This window comes from Epinephelus moara, chromosome 19 (assembly GCF_006386435.1).
Source record: "Epinephelus moara isolate mb chromosome 19, YSFRI_EMoa_1.0, whole genome shotgun sequence".
Taxonomy (NCBI): Eukaryota; Metazoa; Chordata; class Actinopteri; order Perciformes; family Serranidae; genus Epinephelus; species Epinephelus moara.
In genome coordinates this window covers 27252687-27278365 of record NC_065524.1, presented here as the reverse complement: position 1 = coordinate 27278365, position 25679 = coordinate 27252687, and the positions used below count along the sequence as shown (strand labels likewise).

Sequence of the window (25679 nt, the reverse complement as noted above, 5' to 3'; positions counted from 1 at the left end):
ACAATCTGAGCAGGCCTAACTCCTCCATCACTGACAACAAAGCACTTTTTGGAAGTAGACTCTAAAATTTTAGTATTCATCCCAAATCCAAACTTAGTCCATTTACACCCCTCACAAGTTTGGTAAGCCTTCAAAGAATCCCCAGCATGGGAGCATGGATGTGGGACAGAATATTTATCAGGGAGCCAAATGGAAGAAGTTTGTATCATGTTTTTCTTCTTTGTTGGTTTTTAATGGTGGTTCACTTTCAAAATGTGGGATTTTTGCCTTGGAGCCCTCTGAATTAAAAAAAAATAGAGTAAAATCTCATATCAAATCCAAAGACATTTAGATACAGTAGACCCGGGGTCATACTCACAAACATTCAGAGAATACTCTGAGAGCTCCTAATTTAGCCTAAAAAATTGTCAGGAGTCCTAGTTTAGGAGTGATTTGAAAAAGTTCTCAGAGCAACTCTGAGCTAAAAAGGGACAGAAACTTTTACCTTAGTGAGGAGGTGTGGTTGACCCTGTTATCATGTGTGATGCATTCTTTTAACAGATGTGATTGGTTGTCACAGACACACCCTTTTGTGAGCCTACAAGGTGTGGACACCCAGTGGAAATGAACTGCATCACAATATTAAACAGCGCAAGTGTCCTCACTGTTTGTGTGATCACTCTGCTGATGGAAGGTTGAGACCGACCCATCATCACTGCTGCACTGTTACATTTTTTCAGTTTTTCAATTATCATAGTGTTGTGATAATTCTATTTCTGGTGTTTAATCATGTTGTATAATTATGGTTGGGTGGGAAATATGTGCCTGTTCCTAATGAGAAATACCACAAACATTATGATCTAATCTGTAGCATTTCATTTGGAGAATTTTCTCCTTCTTTCCACCATTTTCTCCTCTGGTCAGAAAACTCTTAAGCCTCTTAAAAGTCCTCCTTCTGACTCCTAACAGTTATTCACCTTAGGGGATCTCTTAAGAGCTAAGATGCTTTGTGCATAACTTTTATCTTTAGTCTTAACTTTAAGGGGAAATTCAGTCTACAATATTTTTTATGTTTGCCAACATGAAATACAACATTTTACACTCATATAATATACCATAGAAATCCACATACAATTGTTGCATTTTCACAAAACAAAAAATAAAAAAATAAAATAACCAAGCTTACTCAAAGCAAGAATGTTCCTCCTGTTTTATCAATTAATGTTCACGTCTTATCTGTACATGGAATACATGCACAACGGACAAGACAAACAGGACAAAACAAACAAACAAACAAACAAAAAAAGAATAAATAATACAACAGGAAAGAAAGTAGGTCAAAGAGGAAATGGGTTCTCAAATAAAATAACTTCACATACATAGTAGGCTATGAGGTCCCTCCCCAAGGACTCCTACTCCCGAACACCAAAAGTCCACTATATACAGTATTCAGTTCACATTTGTTGTCCATATTTCATCATATATGTCCAACCTTCCTTTGATTTTATAGAATAAATAAAGGGAGACATAACTTCACATCTCTGACTTTCACTGATAAAGTGTTGGAAGAGGCCCTCCAGTGCATTTTTTGCAGCAATAACTGCAAGATTAATTTAAGGGTAAATTCTAAGAAAAATAAATATATTATATATAATAAATTTAAGTTTTCTTAGTTTTTTTTTCTCTTTACTAGACAGCAATATGGCCCCTGGACCTTTAACCTTCCTTTACTTGACATAATGTAGTCCCGCCAAAATAGCATCCGTTTATCACGATCGGTCACGAGACCTCCGGATGCAGCAGACTCCGCCCACACACCAACGGCTGAACACCCTCTCCTCCCTCTAGTCCTCCTCCTCCTCCTCCTGCACTGCAAACAATGTCGTCCAAGTCTGTCTAATGTGGATAGTTTTTCTCAAATAATGGCTGACAGTGGAGAAGGTGACGATGAATTCCAGTTTCTCCGAACGGTGAGTCCGCCAGTATGTAACTTTTTTCGGTCAAGTCAGTTAGGATGCGTTAGCTAGCTAAGCTAACGTTAACCTAGCTAGCTTCAAATGTGTCAACAGTTAGTAACCTAATTTAGCTGTTTGGAGAGGAGAGGGTGATTCATTATGTTACATTTTTGTCCTAAAACACCTAAATCAGATGTGTAGCTTGTTCTGATAAGTGTCTCAGGATAAAAACAAAAGTAAAAGCTCTTAAAAGTGTTCAACAACATTTTTGCTAAGGTTACATCTTTACAGACTGAATTTTAACTCTGGACACTTTTTCAAGATTAACTTAGGCAGGTCTTGGATATTTTTTGGTCATTGTATTGATTCGGTCTTAATATTGTGTACTTTTTAATGACTTAAAGCAGTAATGATTAATAGACCTAATATAATATCAAAATCAAGTGTGACCTTATGATCTATGGCCCAAGACTTTCAATTATAAGTTTTACATTTAATTTTCTTATCTTTTTTGAATGATAATGTTTTGTTTATAAGTAACACAAAATATGCAGTTATGTGTATTAATTAAAAACATGCTTTACTTTTAATGCACTGCTTCCAGCAGCATTTTTGCTATCTTCATCACTGTGTTTGGTCTAGTCACTGACAGTAGAAGAAGACCACAAGTGGCTTTTTTTTATCCTCGCTGCAAGATGCTATCATAATTCCCGGGTTGTAAGTTGTCCTCTCGCAGCTTGTTATCTTTACCCTCTGATAAGGGCACGTCACACGGAGAGAGTCTGGTGTGGATATGAGACAAACACATACTCATACAGGCAGTGATGCAGAGAGTTACCGAACCCAGTACCCAGATTGGGAAAAAGTCATCTTGCAAGATCAATCCACAATATTATGAACTGCAGATATCTGTGTCATAAATTATTACATTAAATGCACAGTTTCCCCCAGGAAATTGCTCAGCTGAGGCAGGAAGCCACCCAGATCCTGACAAATCTGGTCTTAGGAGCAATTTAGTTAGTAAATGACAGCAGAAACTAAACGCTACACTGGTTGAAAACATGGCATTTGTCACATGGCACCTCTGCTTTATGTCCCTGAAGGTTTTTATATAATAACAGTTTATTCATTCTTTGTAATGTTAGTGGAGGTGGTTTTTATTTAATGCAAGGTAGCCAGCCTGCTCTTAATAACATCACCCTGAAATGTACAGATTGGAAAATATAGCAATATATAGAAAAGAGTTAGTTTCAAATCCACTGCAAGACTTTTCAAAAGTTTGTTGCAGCCGGTTTAACATGCATTTCCAATTGCCAGCCAGAGTCTTGTGGTGCAGTGAATTTTCACTTGCCAAATGTACCTTGAAGAAGAGCTGAGTCCTTTAGCCATCTGACTGCCCCACAGTGCCTCAGCATTGGGTAGTGTGTTTGACTGATTGCAGAGTGCTGCTGATAGGAAGAGTGGAAAGGAGGGTGAATCAGGGGTCAGACAGTGCAGTATCTGCCCAATATGGAGGTACACAGCCTGGGTATGGAGAGGTGTTGGTAGTCCTTGCCGGACTTTGGAGACCAGTCGTCTGTTGTCCCTCTCTGCTGTTCCTTAAATAGATGTGAAAAGTCTAATTCCTTTGACGTGGTCTGTTTGGCATTTAAATGAAGATAAGATAAATTTTAGGTGAGAGGAATCTACTGTACATGCATTTACAGTAGAGCTTTGCTGATATTGACTCAGCACTTACATTTATTTTTATGAGCCCTTTGTAAAAATGACAACTCATCTTTTTATATGTACTGTATATTTTCATATAATTTGTTCTGGGGGTTCTGTCATTTATTTCTTAGACATTTATGGGTTGGTTTACAGGAACCCTGAAGGCCAAATTCATACTAGCACTGAATGGGTATGCTATTTTGCTATGATGAAGGTCTAAAATTGATCTGTATCAGTGTTGGCCTTCACAAACAAACCTGTTGGAGTTTGATTTTTACTCATTCTGTGCCTTTTTTATATGTGGCAATCTGTAACTTATATGCACATGAGAGCTTGACCCTACTGCTGCCATCTCTGTGTGTGTTTTTCTTAGGGAGATGAGGTGGTGTTGCAAAGCACCGTCACCTCCCTGGAGGAACATGTGAAACTCTGTCTCGCAGCCGAGGGATTTGGCAGCAGACTCTGCAGGCTTGAGCCCACCTCTAACTGCAAGGTAAAGAGCATCACCCCAATGATTGCCAGAGCAGTGTCAGTTATCATCACACTTCGTTACTCTTAAAATTTGAAATAATAAAAGAGAGATGTGTTTATCATACAAATAATTCACTTAAAAGTTTAAGAATATTTGACCTGTACAGAAATACTGTATCTTCTGTATTTTAACACCAATATATATAGTAATCAAACATTCAAACTGCATCAGGAACTTATAAAACACAAAAGTTTGTAAGATAAGTTGACCTCTGTTGGTCTTTCTATATTAAGTTTTAATGCATGTCTGCTAATTGTGTCTATGTAGTGTTTTGCTAAAGTATCTAAAAGTTTTTTGTATTGCTTCCTACTACAAAAAACTTCATCACATTTAATATTTCACAACAGTTCATTCAATTTTAATGCTTCTTACTCACTTACTCAGCATCTTGTTTTATAATTTATGTATTTGTCTTTTTCTTGATGTGCCAGATTTTCCCCATTTCATCCTCAATTTGGACTGCCCAATTCCCATTTCGCTGTGGTCCGTGTCACTTTGCTCTGTTGGCCTGTGGAGGTAGTCGACAGATGTGAAGCTTACCTCAGTGACCCGTGCTCTGCTTTCTTTTTATTTTTACCAGAATGTTCCCCCAGACTTGTCTGTATGTGGCTTTGTTGTAGCCCAGTGTCTCTCTGTTCGAGCCCTGCAGGAAATGCTGGCCCTCAGTGAACACCTGGGTGCAGAGGTGAGTCTCTTCTTGTCTCTTCTCCTCTTTCTTCCTCTCCCAGCGCATTCCAGCACTCCTAAAGCAAATATTATTTGTCATTTATGTGAGATTCACAAGTAATTGATTGGAATTTCGAGATACTAAAAAAAAACAACTTTCAAAGTACTTTGAATATACTACAGCCAAAATCACTTGCCAGGTTAAACTGACCTCATATCAGCCCTACTTGTAACTGAAGGTATTATACATGTTATGCCTCATTTCCACTGCATAACTCAACTCAATTCAACTCAACTCAGCTCAACTCACTTTTGTACAAGGTCCTTTTTTTAAATTTTGTTAACTACTGCAGATAGTACCTTCTCAGTTTAGGTGGGATTCTAAGGTGATCGTCATGACATCGCTGTGTGAAACTGCTGTGACATCATCTTCAGCGTAACACTCACTGGATTCTTTCATCAGCAAGGATGTCTGTGATTTGTGACTTGTACACTTTAGTGTACATTTTAGTGATGCACAGTTTAACCCACAGCCTGCGGGTCTCGCGGGTTGACCTGTAGGTTGGGCAGTTTGGTTAAGCTTGTTAGAAAATGTTGTGGTAAGTAAGTGAAAAACAATGCTCTGACTAAGTTCTTAATAAGTTACAGAAACATTGTGCAATAATCCAACTTCCACCTTCTTTTCCTTTCTCTTCCCCTCTCTCTGCCTCTCTCACATCAAGCAGCTTTATCATAAGCGCTGCTGTGCTCAGACTTACCATAACTCTACTTTTGACCAGGAATATCTGTTCAAGTCTGACATATTTAAATCTCTCGGGTCGTAATGTTTGGTAAAAATGTGTCCCTCTGCAAAGATGTAGGCCTAACACTGAGTCCTAACAGTAAGCAAGCAAGTGCCTCTTTGTCCTCACTAAATCCAATAAACATGCACTTCTGTAACATCATGTAAATAATGCACCTATCAGCTGTGCACTTAAGATCATCCTTAAGACATGACCACTTAAAAGATGTGTGAGTGCCTGTTGTCTTCCTCTGCTTGTACTTATTAAACAGAAATCACACGTTTTATATTGTGATATTTGCTGGAAATGACATATAGCCATCAGCAAGAAGGCTCTGTAATTATCATTACCAGAAACTTTCAGTTCTGGTTTGCGGGTCAGGTTCAGGTCAGTAATTAACGCATATGTTTGCGGGTAGGGTGGGGCAGTGCTGTCGTTTTGCAGGCTGCTTTTTTTTTTTTTTTTTTTTTTTTATAAATGTGGAAGGAGTGAATAAAAAAATTGTGGTCCCTATTGATGGTAGCTTGGCTATTTAAAAATGGCAGGTTTGTGCAGGATTACTTGTGTGGCACTAGTAACAGTTATGCATGACCAATCAGTGATCTGCAGTGTTTTAACTCCACCTTCTAGTATCAGCTCACTTGGGACCTCGACATAGGTGACACCAAAAAAAGTATTGGGTTCCAGGTACTATCCACAACTATTCGAAAATGGAAAACCAAAAAAGAGTGAGTTGAGTTAAGAGGAGCCATATGTGCTGTGGAAATGTGGCATTATTGTACTTAACTGTACAACTCTGTAAACTGTTGACCACCACGATATAAGCCATGATTTTATTACTTTATTTAGAGTGTTTTCATTCATCAGGAGCAAGAAGGTTAACACAGTCTTATATCACTGACAAATAAAGCTCACTGTAAAGCTGGAACAGTTGGTGTCAACATAAAGTAACAAGCAAACAAAATTAAGCTTTTTATGATATTTTATGATTTTTTTCTTTAATTTTTTGATGATTTTTCATTTAGTCTTTGTTTCTGTTTATTTCATTTTTAGTTGATTCACTGTTCACACTACAGTTTTTGTGTTTACTCATACTGTGACTTCAGTAATGTGAATGTGATTCACAGGTGGGAGCTGGAGGAAGCCATCGCACCCTTCTATATGGCCAGGCGGTGTTGTTCCTACACTCATACAGCGGCATGGTGAGTCATCTTGTTAAAATGCAGATATAAATCAGAAGGGGTCAGTCAGTTTTAGTAGCTTTCTCAAAATATTTGTTCATATGTTTACTGAAATATATTTTTGTTGTTTATTTCACTGCCAGTATCTCAGCTGCTTGTCTTCATCTCAATCATCAACAGACAAGCTGGCTTTTGATGTTGGTCTGCAAGAGAATAAAGCAGGTATTTGGTGTTGAATTTTTTATTGAACCGATGACAATTGTAAGATGTTTGTATTTTTTTACCGCTCTGTTTATGTCATGTGGAGCAGCAAAAACTTGGTATATATCCTCTGTATGTGTGGCTCAGGTGAGGCATGTTGGTGGACCGTCCACCCAGCATCCAGACAGAGATCAGAGGGTGAGAAAGTGCGCGTCGGAGATGACCTCATACTGGTCAATGTTTCCTCAGAGAGATATCTGGTGAGACAGTAAAGAAATAAAGTTTTCATGCTTAGATGAAAAACAATCTGCTAACCTAACCTCTTAAAAGAAATAGTGAACTACTAATTAAACGTCTGAAGTTGGTAAATTGAATGTGTTTTTCCCCCGCTACATTCCTTCTTCAGCTTTCGTCTGAGCTTTGCAGAATCAGACACCACTATTTATATGTCACTGGTTTAATTTCCTCAGACTTCATTCGGTAGTTGGCAATCTGTGTTCTCTCTGCCTCTTGATTAGCATAATTGTTTATGATAACAGCCATTGTTGTTCAAAAATCAGAAGTTGTATTCATTGTTGATGAGCCCATTTGTTTTTCTTCCCAGCACCTGTCCTCGGGAGCTGTATTTGACAACAAAAGCTGGAGTGACAGCCTGATTGTTAATGCAGCCTTCCAGCAGACTCTCTGGCGTGTTGCTCCCATTTGCTCTGGAGGCGGAGTTGCTCAAGGAAAGTCTCTTTTCTTTTTGCTCTCTAAGCATATTGGAAAAACAAACTCTCGTTATCTAAGATGATATAACCCAACTGACTGTTGTGTCAAAGACGTGATTGGTCAAAGAGATTTTCCGGCTACATGTGAGGTCCTCTGTTGTTGGCAGTGAGCCACAGTCAGGTTGTTAGAGCTGTGCCTATAATAACAACGGGGCTACCCTTTTCTATTTATTTATTTATTTTTACTATATTATTGGTGCAAAGGGCAGTACAAAAAGTCAAGGTAGTGACGTATAATACATTCATGGGGGTAGATGTAGACGGGAATATAGACAAAACAGGACAAAACAAACAAAAGTAATCAGGTATAATAGTGTTCTTGCTGTTGCAGATATGCAAACTCATTGTTTTTACTGCACTGAGGGTGGTTATATGGGGCACTTGTGTATATGTGTATGAGTGTGTGCATATTTGTAGCTGATAAAGAAGAGACCAGAGAGAGAAGGAGGACTGGGCAAATAAGTAAATATAAAAAATACGTAATATAAATAAGCATAATGATAATATATAATACTACTCATACATAATAATGAATGTAATAATATAAAATTAAATAATAAAACTAAAAAAAAAAGATGAACAAAAACAAAAAACAGTTGAGTTGGCTCCTCTAGTCACCCTCTAAGGTCCTGTGGGGCTTCTGGGGCTCAGGTGGAGCCAGTCAGTTGGACTGGGCTTGCTAGCTCTCTCATTTGCACTCGTCTGTTTAGCTGCTCTGGGCCACACTTGGACCCTTGGGAGGGCATTGGCCCATTGCAGATACCTGTGGCCTCTAGCAGAGCCTATCCTCAGACCCTTGGGAGTGGGCCAGCTCTGTTGAGGCAGGGGGGGGGGGGTATTGAATGTACTCAGCTTTTTTGTTCTTTCTGCTATTTAGCTCAGAGTAGTTACCCTTGTTTGAATACCAGTTATAGCCTGTTTCAAGCAGTAAAAAGTCTCTTTCAGTGTAGATTATGCCTATATTTGTTGTGCTAATTCTAGGATACCTGAATGGGGGCGACACATTGCAACTACTCCACAGCCACAGTGACGCATATCTGACTGTCCCATCCACAGAGCAGGGAGAGGAACTGCAAAGGTCAGTTGAAAAGACCGGTCTTCTGTCATGTCAGTGAGACAAAATAGCCTTTGCTTCTGTAGTCATGTCTGTTTTTCTTAATTTAGGATGATGCATTATGAGATTGGATCAGTCTCCAGCCATGCCCGCTCTCTCTGGAGGCTGGAGATTCTGCGAGTTGTGTAAGTATACGCAGATATAATGATCAACTGTCTTTGAGTTTAAAGCAGTTTAATAGCCTCCTATGAATGAATGGTAGTTTTAACCACTACAGGTTTAAACTTAATATTGGAAAGCAGTATTAAATTCAAAAAAATATTTTTAGTGTCATTTACAGAAAAAAGCACTCACAAGCACAGTAGTTGATTGTTTTTAACTTCATAGAGGGAGTCAGTGTTATGTTGCACACACTGCTGCTGGTCAATGCCAGAGCACCGCCCAGAATTCAAAGGCTCAAACCATATTTAATATCACTGGCCCAGAAGGTTTGTGTGCCCCCTGTTTGCTCCCCTGCCATTTCAACAATAAAGAGGGAAAACTAAATGTTCAGTTTCCTTCAAAGGTAAACAAAACCAACTAAAAACATGATGCTCTTTACATTCCACAGTTGGAGTGGCAGGCATACATGCTGGGGGCAGCCTTTCCGACTCTGCCATGTGACTACCGGGAGGTACCTAGGTCTCACAGAGGAGAAAGGCCTGCATCTGGTTGATCGGGACAAGGCTGACATCAACACAACCTCCTTCTGTTTTCGATCATCGAAGGTCAGGAGTCATATGAGATAAAGTGAACTTTTTAAGGTTGCTACTATTAATTCATAATCCAAAAGTTTCTTTGGATTGGACGCTTGATGGTCACAAGTGCAGTCAGTTTATTATCAGAGAAACACATCTGTTAGTGATATGTGCAACAATAAAATTTTGCTCACAGGAAAAGCTTGACACAGGCACAAAGACGAATGCTGATGGCATGGGGATCCCAGAGATCAAGTATGGAGACTCCATTTGTTATGTTCAGCATGTAGACTCTGGGCTTTGGCTCACCTACCAAGCCATTGATGCCCATTCTACACGCATGGGAGTGTCTCAGCGAAAGGTAAACCTTTAGATTTAAAATGATTATTTTAAGAGACAGAATCAATATTGATTAACCACAAGGATAATGCTGATTACATGATTGCAAATTATGTGTTTCCAGGCCATTTTACACAGCGAGGGTCATATGGACGATGGGCTGACGCTGTCTCGTTCTCAGAGGGAAGAATCTCACACTGCCAGACTCATCCGGAGTGCTACTCTGCTCTTCACTCGCTTTATCAGGTACTAGATGCCATGTCTAGACCCTCAGTCAGTGGAACAATGTTCCATAATCAGTGTAGTTTCCATGAATGACTGAGTGAAGGTTGTTGTTTGCAGCTGTCTAGCTGTCCTTGTTAGAGCTTGACCAATAAATCTGCCGATATTAGCTTATTGCAGATGAACTGGTGTCAGGTTTGATATGTAACACGAAATTGCAGTACAGAAATGTAAAACTAGGTCTGGTAATTTTAATTTTTAATTTAGAAACAGTGTCTACGTTTCATAGTTTGTCTACCAGAGAGAACTGACTGCTGATTTTTTTTGACTGTAAAATGTCTCACTCAGTTTGTATCTTGATCACATTTCTTTAAAATAACAAAAATCAACCGGCTGATGTATGGTTATTGAAATTTTAAAACTCATATCAAGTAGGCTTTATAGGCCTTAAAAAACAGTTATCTGTCAAGCTTAAGTTTGCGTTGTATACAAATCATACTTGATTTAGGTATCAAAAACAAAATCTATGACTACGTACAAGCTTTGCCATGGTATTACACTTCAGATACGCACACACAAATATCCAGTTACATCACCACAGACTTTGGCTGTTTTGGAATATCTAAAGAAGTTTCTTGTGGTATACAGTATCATAGCAATACCCGCAGAAAATTTCAAAACACCATGGGAATACTACCATGCTTTTAAAAAGCTGCAACTGCATAATTAAGCACTGAGAGAAAACTCTGGAATATGGAATAACTTGCGGCTCAGATGCTCAAACTTTCTGTTTTTTAAAAACAAAAACAACAGTACATTTTTAAAAAGGGCTTTACAATCTGTACATGACACCCTCTATCCTTAGAACTTTTATGAGGATTACATACCGAATCAGTGTCACAGAAGATCCCCACATAGAGACCTCAAACACTAGCTTCTTTTAACGATAGATTTGGAATTCTGGTGGCTTGAGTAACCACTATCTGTCTGTCTTCAGGAAACTGGACAGTTTTAGTCAACAAGGAAACGTCACATCTGTCAGCCTGCCAATGGAGATAGTGACATGTAGTCTGCAGGATCTAATAAGCTACTTCCAGCCTCCACTGGATGGGCTAGGCCATGAAGCAAAACAGAACAACATGACAGCGCTAAAGAATCGACAAAACATGTTCCAGGAAGAGGTAAAACAGTGTGTGAATGAAGATTTTGACTCTACATGTGATATGTTTGTTCTACAAGTAAACTCCCTTTACTTCTCAGGGTGTGATAGATTTGGTCCTTGATTGTATTGACCATCTGCACCAATATAGTAGTGGATCTCATTTTGCTGAGGCTACTCAGAGTGACACAGGAGAAGAGTGGGAGACCATCCTCAACCGTTTCTATGAGCTACTTGGTGAGAATTAACACACTCTCACTATAGATGTCACAATACCACTTTTTCCTTTTGAATACTGACACCACAACATTGATCACCTACTAGCACAGACTCACATTTTTCCTCTCCTATGCTGATAATAACCTTTTTAAATACATTTTTATTAAAAATACATATCTTGAAAATGATCCATGAATTGCCAAAAAGTGGTGTAAATTCAGCTATTTTGCATGAAATACATGGGTTGTGTTGCATCTTAGTCCCTAAGTCTTGTCAATCCTCAACACGCTTTCTTATGAAATCCTTCTTTTTCTCCTTTAGCTGCTCTGATCCGAGGAAACCGTGTGAACTGTGCACATTTCTCAGGGTCTCTAGACTGGCTGATTAGTAGGCTAGACCGTCTGGAGGCCTCTCGTGGTTGGTTGGATTTTCATTAAGAATCCTGTTTTTAATTTCCTAATAATTCAGAAAATTAAAGATGTTGATCTCATATTTTTGGTACACCTGCTTGAGTTGTTACATCGGTGATATTATGTTGTGAAATAATACTCTTACACATTGTTAAATGCTGCACATTATTTCTGACATTAGTTATCATATGTTGTCACAGCATCATAGCAAAATACTTTCCTAAAGTAATAAGCAATTGCATATATGTACAGGAGTCTTGGAGGTTCTGCACTGTGTCCTCGTGGAAAGTCCTGAAGCAATCAACGTCATCAAAGAAGGACACATTCGTTCCATCATCTCTTTTCTTGACAAGCATGGATGCAACCACAAGGTAATGTTTACAAGGTTTTCATGTGTCTCTGAAATAAAAATCTTGAGAATCTTGAATGACAAGTGATTGTAATTATTACCATGTTATTTCTTCATTTATTGGCTGACATGCAATAGCTCGTTTAAATTTAGAATTAGCCCAGTTGTCAGAATAAAATGTTGGCACTAAATGTTTCTGCAAACCATGGATATGGTTAGATTTGTGTTTTTTGAGACCAACAGAAGTGGTTATTTTATTTAATTTTAATTTCTAGGGGCTTTATTAGATAGGACAGTGTACGCGTGAAAGGGAGAGAGAGAGAGAGGGATGACATGCAGCAAAGGGCCACAGGCCAGAATCGAACCTGTGACCGCTGTGGCAATGACATTCCCTTTGTATATGGGATGCCTGCTCCAACATCTAAGCCACCGGATGCCCCACAAAAGCAGATATTTTTTAATGAGAGTTTGGGATATTTCCAGCCATGTTTGTTGCGACCAAACCAGGTATTTTATGCCATAACACAATGTTTTCCTAACTAACCAAGTGGTTTTTATATGTAACCTCTAACCACAGCATAATCGCAACATAAAATTGAAACAATAAGTTTAAACATATCTGCTGCATACAAAACGTACAGATGTTACATATCCATAGTTTGCAGAAACTTATAATGCCAATAATTATTCTCCCAACTGAGCTTGGAAAAACTCATCTGTTACTCTCTTAGGCCATCCTGACATGATATTTGACCTGTTCCTTAATGCTGGATCATTTCCATGTGTTTATTTACCGAGCTGTTGCTGGATTAAGCACTGACAGGTTGTGTTCCAGGTGCTGGAGGTGCTGTCCTCTCTGTGTGTGTGTCATGGTGTTGCTGTGCGGTCCAATCAGAACCTCATCTGTGACAATCTGCTGCCAGACAGAGACTTGCTTCTCCAAACACGTCTGGCTAATCAGGTCACCAGGTACAATTTGGGATGATTTCTCTAAATATAATGACTTGTTTTGTCTCTGAGTCATTGCTCTGCATTTAGATGAGTCTCTAATACTTGCTTGTGCCATTTGCCATACACAGAAATCAGTCAAACAAAAGTTGCACAGAATATATCAAAAGTAGAAATAAAGTTTTTTGTTATATCTGAAAATAGCACATTTAAAAATCATGCGGGTTGCATGGAGAACCTGTTCCCATACTCTGACCTTGCTTTTGTTTTTTTGTTTTCTTGAGAATCACTGGATGAGGGCTTTCTTTCTTTAGCTCTTTTTATATTTACCCATGCATTTGTTTAGCTGAGCCCCATTTGTCAACTGTAGAGCGCTCACTGCTGTGCATCTTAGTCTATTTCTAATTATGTCCGCATCCTTGACACAAGAAACACCTCAGGATTCTTCACAGCAGGCTACAGCGCTTGTTTTTTCTCTGGTGGACTTTAGGTAAATCAGGAATTATTTGTCTGCTTCAGTGTCGTCGCTTCAGTTGTTTTTTTTTTCTGTCTGAAAAGATCAGACCGATAATGTTGATATATGGGGACAGATGTCTTCGTCTCAGCCTCTTCCAGTGAGATTTTGGAAAAGTTGCTCTCTGCCTGAGGTGGTATGGCTCGCAGAGTTAATCTTTGGACATTTTTTATCCAGTTTCATCATATTTCATCTCTGAATATCTTGGGCCACTGTGCCAGTCGAAGCTTGTAGGCAGTTTCCATTTCCCTTTCAGCTTGTTTTTTTTTTTTCCTCCAGTCCATCTGCCCTTTCTTCCTCAGCAGCTGCCTTCTTTTATCATGCTTCTCTCTATCAGCAGCCCATTTTGTTCCTCGGGCCTTATAGCTTATTTTGTTTCATATTCTTCGCACCTGCTCGGTCCATTCCCCAGCTCTCTCTTCCTCCTCAAGCCATTTCTCATTCTATCACTTCTACTTCTTATTCAGCTTAATGCCTCATTTGCAGATCTGCCTTCATTCTTATTTCCTTTTTCTCATCAATTTTTCTTTCTCTTTTCCGTCGTCTCCTCTCTGCGTATCCCATTTTGTCAATTCATCCAGATGCCCTTTTTCCTCTTCTTTTATTTTAATCCATCCTTCTGATCCATTTTTATCCAATCTCTTCTAGCATCTTATCCAGGTCACACATTTCTCTCTGCGTCCTTTTCCCATTCTCTCAATTCCCTCCGTCTTCCCTCATGTCTTCACTGTCATGAGAACTCTGTCAAGGGCAAGGTTAGTGTCACTATATGAACTGGCATTTAATCTCAAGACACCGGCCAGACTTAATGCCAGCAGCATATTGGCGATTTTCTTGCCCACATGCCTCTCCATCTTACTGTGTGTCATACTCTGCCTCCAAATTATCTCTGGTAATTTAGTTTCAGCAGTGATATTGAAGGGAACCTCTAGAAGAGCCTGGTTCTGTATTTGTTCATTCATTCATATATTTATAACAGTGAATGTGCTGTTCTCCTGAGAGTTGAGTTGTGCTCTGTGTGGACTGCAGAGAGTACCAAAAGCTCTGCATAAGAAAAATGCAGTGTGGTCATACAGAGGGTAGCAAGCTAGAAATCAAACAAGCATCTAGCAGAGAATGTCTACTCAGTTATTTTATATTCAGTTCAATTATTCTATTTGGTACAGCAAATGTCAGTGTTGCTTTACTCACTCCAGTCATACATACCCAGCCTTCCTTTCCAACCTGAACTCCTCACAGTTGTCGAGACATTCTGTCAATATTTTTGACACACTGCATTTAATTCTTCACTTTTCTCAGGATTTCATGCTCTTCTTAATAGTTGTTTTTTTCATATCGTAACCATATGCATATAGAGTGCTGCAGGGATGAGTCCTAAAACCTAAAGAATGAGTTAGCATTTGCCCTTATCTCGAAGTCATTCATTTTTTGAGTGGGATTGTCCTTATATCCTGTGGGTACACAAGCACACAATGCTTTTTAACATTTCAGTCAGACAACTCACATTTAAATGTTTACTTCAACAGCAGAACGTAGTTAGAGTTTGGCGCCCCATTGCTCCCCGCAGATATGTTTATATGAGATATTGGGAAGTGGTGATTAAATATTTCCCCCCTTGCCGGAGCCTGCAGGTGGATGCTGGGGTGGAGGTGGGGCTGAAAGAGAGCGCGGAAGTACTGATGCAGGGCAGCAGCGGCATAGACAATGCAAAGGGAGAGCTGGGAAGATTCTGCAGGTTAAATAGCGAGCCAAATTAGGACGGTGTGTTTTGCAGATGACATATGGGGAGTGACGTATGACGTGTGTATGAATCAGTGCAGCTTGAGTTAACTGCCTGAACTAGCTCGCAGACGTCACTCCATAGAATACATCAGTAAATACCCCATTTGTGAATTTTGAAGCTTTTGTGTCTTTAAAAGGTTAACAATAAATGCTAGCATGTACCTAAATGAGACTACAGAGGTTGTCAAGGAGGTTAAATGTCATCACACCGAACACGGAAACTCATCTACTCACCGGTCCACCTTTACGTACTTGTTGTGTTTATACGTGCTCTCTTGCAAACTGTTTTTACTTAAACTTTTCAACTTGTAGATTTTTCACTTTTTAGTATTTTCACTTGTAGTTAAGTTGATAGCTTAGTAGTGGTGAAGTTGAAGTCATGCAACTGTGGTGTAGTTTGTTCACAGCTTAACATCATTAATGTCATTCCACCTCTTTCTGTCCCACCTTTCCTGTCTACCTACAGCTGCTCTATCAGTACGGGCAAAAACGTCCCAAACAAAACTTAAAAATGTTGTAGAAGTGGTGTTCATTTATTAAGATTATCTTGCTTAACAAACTTGTAAGCATTATAAACTTTTGTTTGCAAAAGAAATTATGTTCTGCAGTAATATAGAATCCACTGGAAAAAATCTCATTGACTTTTGTCGAGGGAACCCTACAGTGCTCTATTGCTAAAGAGTTTTTTAACATTTCTTGTAATTTCAAAGACCCATTCATGTCTTTCAAGTTAATATTATACTAAAAACCATGATAATCAAATCTAACAAATCTTACCAAAGAAAGACACCACTATCCTCTGTCTTTTTTGTTCTTTTGTCTTCTGTACTCTGCACATTATTCCACCACAGCATGAGACCAAACATCTTTTTGGCTTTGGGGGAAGATTCAGCTCAGCATCGGAGGTGGTACTATGAGCTGGTTGTGGATCATGTGGACTCCTTCCTCACATCTGAGCCCACACACCTGCGTGTCGGCTGGGCTCGCACTGAGGGCTATCAGCCCAGGCCCACGGGAGGTAAAGGCTGGGGAGGCAACGGGGTGGGAGACGACCTCTGCTCCTACGGCTTTGATGGGCTGAATCTGTGGTCAGGTGAGGATGAGATCAAACGAGGTACAAGATTCAGTGTACAGTACAAGTCCTACTGGGGAACTCACTTACTGAAATAAGATAATATTAGGTTTTTCAGAGCACTCAGTAGTGAGCAGTTCCAGAGTTTTTACTGGCCTTTAGAGTTCAACTGTGATCTAGGAATGCAAGATATCTATAAAGAGTACAGACCTGCAGAAACTGTCAGCAACATACTACAACAGAAATACACACATAAAATAGAGACATATTTTAGAATTCAGGGTGTGATAACACTTCTGCTGGAAACACTTACAAACCCTCACACAGTTTTGATTTGTGTTCTATAATTATCTAACAAACCAAAAGGGATTGCATAATAGAAACAGTTTTAAACAATTGTTATTGCTTCCCATATTCTAGGAAATTTTGTGAGGCAAACACAGTATCTACAGATGTTACAAAATGGTACAAATTTATCTTAGTGCATTTCATTTGGCTTCATTAAGGGCATATACAGGAGATTTAGTATGCCTAAGTAAAATGAGCAACAAAGGAATTCAACAAAACAGACGCTTTTTAATTTGCTTGTTTGGGAAACTTGAAATCTCAGCAGCTATTCAAATAACAGACGGTCATTGTTTACATGTTACCACTGGTTCCTTTCAGCCTGCTTGGGAGAAATTGGGCGTATAAATCAGTAGCAGCAGCAGCACTAATGCTTGCAGTGAGTGTAGAAATCAAAAGTGTTGCTGCGACATCAAAGATTTGTTTATGCCACGTTAGGATAAATTCAGAAAACAGGAAATCTTACATTTTATTATAGTTGTTGGGTCTTTATTTGATAAAGTATGGTAAATCCTTCAGTCTTAAAAGTGTATGGCTGCACTTGAATGCTGTCTTATTTTGCAGTTGAGTAGAAAGTAACAATAAAAAAGATAAAATGGGAACTCAAATGACTTCAAAAGGCTGTGTGTCCTGAATCTCAGGCTGCGTGGGCCGCAGGGTAAGCTCCCCCTTCCCTCACCTGCTGAAAGATGACGATGTGGTCAGCTGCTGTCTGGACCTCAGTGCTCCCTGCATCTCTTTCCGGGTCAATGGTCTCCCAGTGCAGGGCATGCTGGAGAACTTCAGTGCTCATGGACTTCTTTATCCTGTGGTCAGCTTCTCAGCTGGAGTCAAGTCAGTAGTGGAGATTTGGTGGTTCACTCATTCTTATGTATTTTTGTCTAACTTAACACTTTTGACTTCTGAGGACCTTAATAGATAATGTAAATATCTTCTTTGTCCCATTTCTGGAAATTTAGGGTTCGTTTTCTTTTTGGGGGACGACATGGAGAGTTTCGCTTCTTGCCCCCACCAGGATTTGCTCCGTGCTCTGAAGCTCTGCTCCCAAGAATCAAGCTGAAGTTAGAGCCATGTCAGAAATACATCTTGGATCATGGAGAGGGGAAACGAGAGCTTATTGGCCCCTTAGTACCTGCTACTCCAGTGACCTTTACTCCCACACCAGTAGACATTAGCAAGGTAAAAAAAAATCAGCACAGTCAAACAGACCTTTTTTTTTAATAATTCTTACTTTTGTTTTATTTTACAAAAATTATAATTGATTATAATTTACTCATATTACCCTCATAGGTGGTATTGCCTCCACAACTTGAGAATGTCCGTGAAAAAATGGCTGAGAATATCCATGAACTCTGGGCAATGGACAAGATTGACCTTGGATGGACACACGGAGCTGTAAGAAAAACACAAATTAAGTCATATTGTCACGTTACGTAAGGGAATTGTACTTTACTGGTCCAGCTCTCTTCTATTTTACTTGCGGCTTTAAAAAATATCAGCATTTGTCAAACAGGTGAGAGATGAAGTTAAGAAGCATGATCCCTGTCTTGTGGAGTTCTCCAAGCTGGCGGAGCAGGAGAGGAACCACAACCTTCAGATGGCTCAGGACACCCTCAGGTGAGGTCTACTTCCTGCCCCATACATTACACACAATGTTGAAAGTTTTTTAAATGGGGCTTGTTTTCATGATGAGTGAATATTCTTGTTTTTCTCCTGAAGGACTCTTCTCGCCCTCGGTTTCCACATTGGTTTGACTGATGACTACACTGAGGAGAGGGTCAAATACATGAGACTAGCCACCAAGTACGTACATGTTTACTATTATATTAAATTGCTTTTTTGTTTGGAGCACAGACCTTATCAATGTAGAGGACACAGCCTCAGGGTCTGAAAAGTGAAACCAGTGCAGAAGTGCCGTAAACTTGCATTCTTTGTGATGGCCGGCAGGGGGCGACTACACTGAAATAAGTCTTTGTGAAAATATGACCCTTCTTCTCACTTGATTTATTTCCTCAGTAAACATTTTCCTAATGAGCTCATGGTCTCAATTACTAGTTTCAGTTCTTCTCCAATGCAGCATGATGCTTATATTGCAAGTTATGGTCTCATTTAGAGTAAAATAAACAATTAAGCAAGGTATGCTTCCTTATGATTGACAAGTCACTTCCATTATGACCTGTCAATCCGGATAGAGGCGTAGCAATGTGTATCCTTCCACAGCTCCAACCTCTCATCCAAACATGGTCACTTTTGGCTTCAAAAACCGAGATGGCAACAGCCAGCATGCCAAAGTCAAAGCCTCAAAATGGTAGTCCACACACCAGTGGGTCCAGCATGCCCAACCTGGAGGTCAGGACCCCCCAAGGGGTCACAAGATAACTCTGAGGGGTTGCCAAATAGGACAACTTATTTTGGTGTTCCTATAATCTTTGCTTTTTTAATGCAAATTATTGAAATATTGTACCTGATTACAACTTATTCAGATAAAACTAAGGCGCAAGATGAATCATAGGAGTCATAAGTAAACCAATTTTGGAAGCAGACGAAAATAACCATCATTTCACTGATGGGTTTCTGTGTAATTTTACCAAGTGAAACAATCTGAGAAGAAAAAAAATTCCAACTCAGGAGAGAGCACCTCAGAACGAAGTTTGTAATGTGGTGAGGTGTTGCAAGATGGCACAGCTTTATTATCAGGAATCACAAGAAAAAAATAGTCTATAGTTTGGAGCCCTTCCACATATGAAAAAAATTGGGGGCTTTCAGTTTGTCAGCATGGGGCACGGTTGTTTGTAGCCCAACATGTGAGTTGCCTCATGCTAAATCTTTCATAGAGAGTTTGTCTAGGGAAGCTCTACTTCTGATGAACTTACTCATGAATACTTTAGAAGCACAACTACATCATAACCACTCATTTTACAAAACGTTTTTGAAAGTCATTTCCAATCTTGACACACTCATGTCCAATTATTTTTTATTTCCTTTCTCAGGTATGAGCAGCCCAGTGGCTACAGACCTGCCCCAGTAGACTTGAGCCAGGTTCTTCTGAGCCCAGCCCATGAGGAAGTGGTTAACTTGCTGGCGGAGAATGATCACAATGTATGGGCCAGAGAGCGTATTAAGCAGGGTTGGACCTATGGAGCCCAACAGGTTTGTATTCTATGCTGCAGTACTGCATTCATCAGACACTGCTGTGGAGAAACTACATTTGAGCAACTTGTTTTCAGTCATAATACTGTCTGTAACCGTAATTAGAATTTGTTTTCAGATAGTGTTGGGGCTATAGTATATGAAAAAGTATTCCCCGTACTTTGTCTCTTAGTCACAACACAGACATGCACATAGCAACAATCTCTGGCAACACAAACACTGATACTGTTCTCTGACAAATGTCAGCGCCCGTTTTTGCTCTTTGTATCTGTATTTTTAGGATGTGAAAGCGAAGCGGAGCCCATACCTCGTGCCCTACAGCCTTCTTGATGAAAGGAGAAGGAGAGTGGGCAGGGAGAGTGTCAGAGAGGCTGTCTGTACCCTGCTGGCCTACGGTTACAGCCTGGAGTCTCTCAGCCAGGAACGCAGTATGTCTCAAAGCCCTGTCGTCAATCCAATCAGTTGTAGTTGAGTTCGTATCACTCATGTTCATTGTAGCCTGTATAGAATAATCCGTATAAGTCTAATAATAAGACTCTGTGTTTGTTATCAACTGAACTAATAAAACTCATTATTTTAGCAGATAACCATGTTGTTTCTGTTTCTTGGGTTTACAGCCACATTATCAAATCCATGTCTCTTCTCTGCGGAGAAGTGCAGAGTGTTCAGACCAGACAAATCATACTCCGTCACCCGAGGGAAGTGGTACTTTGAATTTGAAATAGTGACAGCTGGGAATATGAGAGTTGGCTGGGCCCGACCGGGCTGTCCCTCAGACAAAGAGCTCGGCTCAGATGATCAGGCGTACGTCTTCGATGGATCTGAGGTGAGATATTTGAATTTGACTGTTCCTACTGTGGCCCCATGACCAACAAGCCCAAATCACAGTGTGACTTTGTAAAAGTGGAAATAGATAACTTTTTTACTTTAGCCTGTCATAAAGAAATAAATGTGGACTGCACAATGTAAAGGTTACAGAGTAATGACACTATTAGCATTTAGATTGGTTCCCTATATGCGTCCTTTTCACTATCCAACTCTATCTGCCACCAAGTATGATCCCCTGGGAAAACAAAGGCTCGTTTTGTGGCACAAAGGAAGTGCTTCAACCATGTGCAGCCAAAACAGGAAAAGGATAGCTATCCCGGTTACCAAAGAGTATTATAAGATGTTTTGTTGAGTGTCTTCTGAGCAGATGATCTGAGTGAATTAAAGTTCCCTCTGGTAAGCAGCGATGCACTGTATGTGTCTAAGGCTTTTATTGTGAAAGGTAAGAACTTAAGGAGGGAAACAAAGAGTTTGCTGTCTTGGTTCAGACTATGGAGCCTCTGTTCATCATTATTTTATTGCCTTCATAAGTACAGGCACATCTCATAATTCTCTGTGACAGTATCAATGTAAGTTCTCTGCTATTACTGTCCCCAGTAGCGGAAATGCAGAACAATGGAACAACAAAAGTAACTGAAAAACAAAATGCAGTGTGTCCTGTGTTTTTGGTAACTGCTGGGCTCTGAGAAAACGGAAAGCGATTGGGTTGTCTTTGCGAGTGGTGCCAACAATAACACCACTTAGAGACACTATGGAGGGCAAAGTTTAAATGTTGTCTGTTTCCACTTTAAAGCCCAGACTTGGATTTTTCCTTCCTGTCATAATATAAAGTGACTTTATGTTCCCACAGTTCTTAGACATTTCTTGATTTGCTCTCACAGTATACAGAATTACAATATAACTGAATCTAATAAAAAGTCAAACTCTTTTTACAAACTGGCTGTGTGATCATTAGTGATGCCAGAGGATGTTTTGGAGAGCAGACAGACAGAGACAGACCTGTGGCCTTATAATGCTTGTCTGTAAAATATCTGTCTAATGAGAGGAATTAAAATGAAGCATTTGAAAGCCAAACAGAAAAGCTATATTCAGTATGTGAAAGTTGCATATCCAGACACTATCATCTAAATTAAACTCTGTGCTTGACCAAAAGCACAGCTATAATTAAGATGTGTAACCCTGATTAAACGCTGGGTGCAGTCACTGTTTCTGCTGGACTATTTCCATATTATATTGATTCTTTCATCTCTTTTTCTGTTTCCGTCTGAAGCTTTTACATTTGTCTTTTTTTCCCTTTTGCTTTCAGGCTCAGTGGTACCATCAGGGCGTTGAACCCCTGGGACGTCAGTGGCAGAGAGGCGATGTGGTGGGTTGCTTGGTGGACATGGCTGAACGCACCATGATGGTCACGCTCAATGGAGAGGTGCTGTTTAATGACAGAGGATCAGAGCTGGCTGCCAAGGACTTTGATGTCAGAGACGGTGAGGGAGAGTTGTTTTTTACCTTTTAAAGTGACTTTCATTTAATTACTGAATATGAAACTGAAAGATAATAAATCGAGACAACCTTTTTTTTTAGTGTTGCAGTGTTTTCCCCTTGAGAAAGTCCATCCGTATCCAAGACAATATTTTGCGTCTTTTCTCTCCTCACATTCCCCAGGCCTGTTGCCTGTGGTCAGTATTGGGGTAAACCAGGTGGGGAGGCTGAACCTGGGCCGCCAAGTGGGCTCTTTGCAGTACTTTAGTGTGTGTGGCCTGCAGGAAGGCTATGAACCGTTTGCTGCCAACATGGCCAGAGACCCAGCCCTGTGGGTGAGCTGGAAACAGCCTCAGTTTACCTCGATAATGCCCGATGATCACAACTTACAGGTTAGTTTACCAGTGTATAGACTTTCTTTTAGCTTGTAACTTGGTTAATATGTTTTCTCAAGCATGTAGTATGGTGCAGAGGCTCTGTGGGGACCCAGGGTCGCTTATAGCAGCGGTTAATTGACAGCACTGATCCTGAAAATCTTGTTCAAATCTTATTCAAGGTCACTCGAGTCAGTGGCTCAAAGGATTCCTTATCTAGCCTGAGGGTTTCTCAGCGGTTGTTTGCACACCACGGTGCAGGCAGTGAGATGGGTTTTTACCGGCTCAGCATGTCCATCCAATGTGCTGCTGTCCTCACTAGCCCTGCGGGCGGTGTGCTTCCAGTGGCCTCCAACTCTCTCTCTCCAGGTACAGATCATAGCACATCATATCATATCATGTACAGTGTGTTCAAGTCAGCCACAGAGAGCTCAAGATGACTCCAAAAAGTACCACAACAAGGCCTCATCTGGTTCACCATAAGCTCAAACAGCATGTGAAATGATCTCTGATGCAGCGTGTGAAATCCACATAGCTATTACAAGATGAAAAATAGAGTAAAATGAATAGTTTGTGAGATCTGTGCAGCTCTTCTTTGCAGTGATATTCTACCAGTGGTGGAAGAAGTATTCAAATCCTTTACTGAAGTAAAAGTACTAACACCAAAGTGGAGGATTAAGTTTAGTTTAGTTTAGTTAATTTATCAAAAGGTCAGCGTGCAATGACATTGATCATTTACAAGAAATTTAAAGCAGAAGCCCCACATAAAAAAGGACAGTAGGCACACACTGGACAGCATAAAATACAGTATAAAATACACAATAACTACATTTTAAGTCACCAGTGCAGATTTCTTGCAGTATAAAAACAGTATCTACAAATTGCACAATAATAAATACTAATAAAATGATCAGTTATAAGTGCAGATGCTTTACACAACAAAAACAGTTAATACACACTGCACAGTGCAGCATATGAAATATGCATCAACTACATTTTTAAGGTGACTATAAGGAGTATAACATTCCATAAAATGGAAATACTACTTTGTATTTAAGTTCACTAGTAAATGTAATGTCAGTAAATGTAGGCTACTTAGTTACATTCCACCACTGTGTTCTACAAGCATGACCTTGGTGTTGTTCTCTTTAAGCTCCCCAGGGCCCTGTTGTAATTAATTCCCGTTGTCCTTTTAGGAAGGAAAGAGCAGGAGGAGATGGACTCTGACTTTGAAGTGCTGATGAATGCAGCCCACAGCTTTGCTGGCTCAAGAGATGAGCTGAACCATAAAGATCATAGTCATGACAAAACATCCAAATTGAAACAACGGTAGGTGGTATAGAAACTTAAACTGGAATAATATGCAATAAAATGCATATAATTTGGAATATGGAGAAGTAAAAACATGAATATTTGGGTTATAAGTGCTTAAGTTAGAATAATAATGTTCCAGTTATTTAAAAATGATGCGTATTGCATGTCCATATTTGTCTACTCAATGATTGAAATGACAAAAGGATGGTAATGACTGAATTGTTCCCAAATTAAGGAAATGTAGATTGTTAAAAGAAACAAAGAAAGCAAACAGGCTCACCACATTTACAATAAACCTGTTCATTGTGCTGTGTATGAACAAATTTGTGTTTCTGTTCTGCAGGTTCTTGCTGAAGAGGACTAAACCAGAGCTAGTCAGCAGCAACTCTTCTGCACGGCTTCTAGAAGATGTCGTAGTTGACAAAGACAACCGTGATCACCTTATCCAGAGCTCCAGAGTAAGGCTTTCATTTTCTCATTATCTTATCTCATAACCAGATGATCACAGAACATACTCAAAATCAACCTCGATAAGAAAACAAATATTTTGTAACGCGATTTCTAAATTATTCAACAATGCTCATGAATAATAACAGAGGGCAAAATGTGTTTGGACACTCTGCAGCCTCATAGTGCACTTAAATGAAACAAATTGCACTGCAGGGATTAGGCACTTGGATTTTACAGCTCTTTAGCTTCTGGCTAGTCAATGTAATGCACCAAACAGTGACACTGACTGCCCTCCCTTTTACAGTATTACTACTCAGTGAGGGTTCTTCCAGGCCAGGAGCCTTTTAATGTGTGGGCAGGCTGGGTGACCTCTGACTTTCATCAACACGACATGAATTTTGACACTGACAGCATCCTCACTGTAACTGTGACCCTTGGAGATGACAGTGGAAAAGTTCAAGAAAGGTTAGTGTTATACCAAACAGTTTAACTGTCTGTACACTGCAGTCAGAGCTAATGTCATGATCATCCTTTTTACATCATGATCTCAGACTACGTCATAGGATTCTAGGATTTCATCGTCTTCTTTTGAGTGTTCATGAGAAACTATCAGCAAACTGCCAATTAAACATAAGGCTATTTGTTTGCACAGTGTGAAGCGGTGTAACTGTTACATGGTGTGTGCTGGAGAGGCAACGGGCCTGTCTCCAAGTCGGAGGAGTGCAGGGTTGGAAATTGGCTGTTTAATTGACACAGCCACTGGGCTGCTCACCTTCACCTCCAGCGGAGTGGAGATGGCCACCTTCTACCAAGTAGGTCACACAGGAATCTATTTGATTTGTTCAGACTAAGCTCTGTTTTCCTCTATAAGTGTATATTAATCTAAATTTAATACACATTAAACCTCATTGAGCATCGTCTGTTACGCTTGGAAAAATATCTTATTGAAGTAATTCTACTGAGTAATGTTTAACTTGGAGCATTGCATTATTAGACTCAGACAATATTGTTTCACTGCTAATTAGGTGGAAGCCGGTACAAAGCTGTTTCCTGCTGTTTTTGTCAAGCCCACCACGAGCATCATGTTTCAGTTTGAACTAGGCCGCATCAAGGTAAAGGAACTAATTTTTAATCCTGTCAAAAACATTAGAAAGACGCTGT

The 25679-nt window shown here is 39.8% G+C and overlaps 1 protein-coding gene across 1 annotated transcript in view; it reads left to right on the top strand.

The window, feature by feature from the left end:
- Nucleotides 1-1865: 1865 nt before the first annotated feature.
- The window catches only part of ryr2b (ryanodine receptor 2b (cardiac)), an 81879-nt gene continuing 58065 nt past the window's right edge, over nucleotides 1866-25679 (top strand). Inside the window, exons 1-34 of the mRNA XM_050071469.1 lie at nucleotides 1866-1949; nucleotides 4018-4137; nucleotides 4757-4861; nucleotides 6752-6826; nucleotides 6949-7027; nucleotides 7154-7266; nucleotides 7611-7732; nucleotides 8756-8854; nucleotides 8941-9015; nucleotides 9441-9597; nucleotides 9764-9928; nucleotides 10031-10152; nucleotides 11126-11309; nucleotides 11389-11524; nucleotides 11828-11923; nucleotides 12169-12287; nucleotides 13101-13234; nucleotides 16361-16602; nucleotides 17568-17760; nucleotides 17886-18105; nucleotides 18217-18321; nucleotides 18440-18543; nucleotides 18646-18729; nucleotides 19917-20076; nucleotides 20357-20504; nucleotides 20694-20902; nucleotides 22211-22385; nucleotides 22564-22772; nucleotides 22937-23123; nucleotides 23951-24083; nucleotides 24412-24526; nucleotides 24823-24983; nucleotides 25171-25330; nucleotides 25544-25630. Of these exons, the coding sequence (XP_049927426.1) occupies nucleotides 1902-1949; nucleotides 4018-4137; nucleotides 4757-4861; nucleotides 6752-6826; nucleotides 6949-7027; nucleotides 7154-7266; nucleotides 7611-7732; nucleotides 8756-8854; nucleotides 8941-9015; nucleotides 9441-9597; nucleotides 9764-9928; nucleotides 10031-10152; nucleotides 11126-11309; nucleotides 11389-11524; nucleotides 11828-11923; nucleotides 12169-12287; nucleotides 13101-13234; nucleotides 16361-16602; nucleotides 17568-17760; nucleotides 17886-18105; nucleotides 18217-18321; nucleotides 18440-18543; nucleotides 18646-18729; nucleotides 19917-20076; nucleotides 20357-20504; nucleotides 20694-20902; nucleotides 22211-22385; nucleotides 22564-22772; nucleotides 22937-23123; nucleotides 23951-24083; nucleotides 24412-24526; nucleotides 24823-24983; nucleotides 25171-25330; nucleotides 25544-25630 (4641 nt within the window). The 5' untranslated portion in view covers nucleotides 1866-1901. The remainder of the gene's footprint in view (nucleotides 1950-4017; nucleotides 4138-4756; nucleotides 4862-6751; nucleotides 6827-6948; nucleotides 7028-7153; nucleotides 7267-7610; nucleotides 7733-8755; nucleotides 8855-8940; nucleotides 9016-9440; nucleotides 9598-9763; nucleotides 9929-10030; nucleotides 10153-11125; nucleotides 11310-11388; nucleotides 11525-11827; nucleotides 11924-12168; nucleotides 12288-13100; nucleotides 13235-16360; nucleotides 16603-17567; nucleotides 17761-17885; nucleotides 18106-18216; nucleotides 18322-18439; nucleotides 18544-18645; nucleotides 18730-19916; nucleotides 20077-20356; nucleotides 20505-20693; nucleotides 20903-22210; nucleotides 22386-22563; nucleotides 22773-22936; nucleotides 23124-23950; nucleotides 24084-24411; nucleotides 24527-24822; nucleotides 24984-25170; nucleotides 25331-25543; nucleotides 25631-25679) is intronic.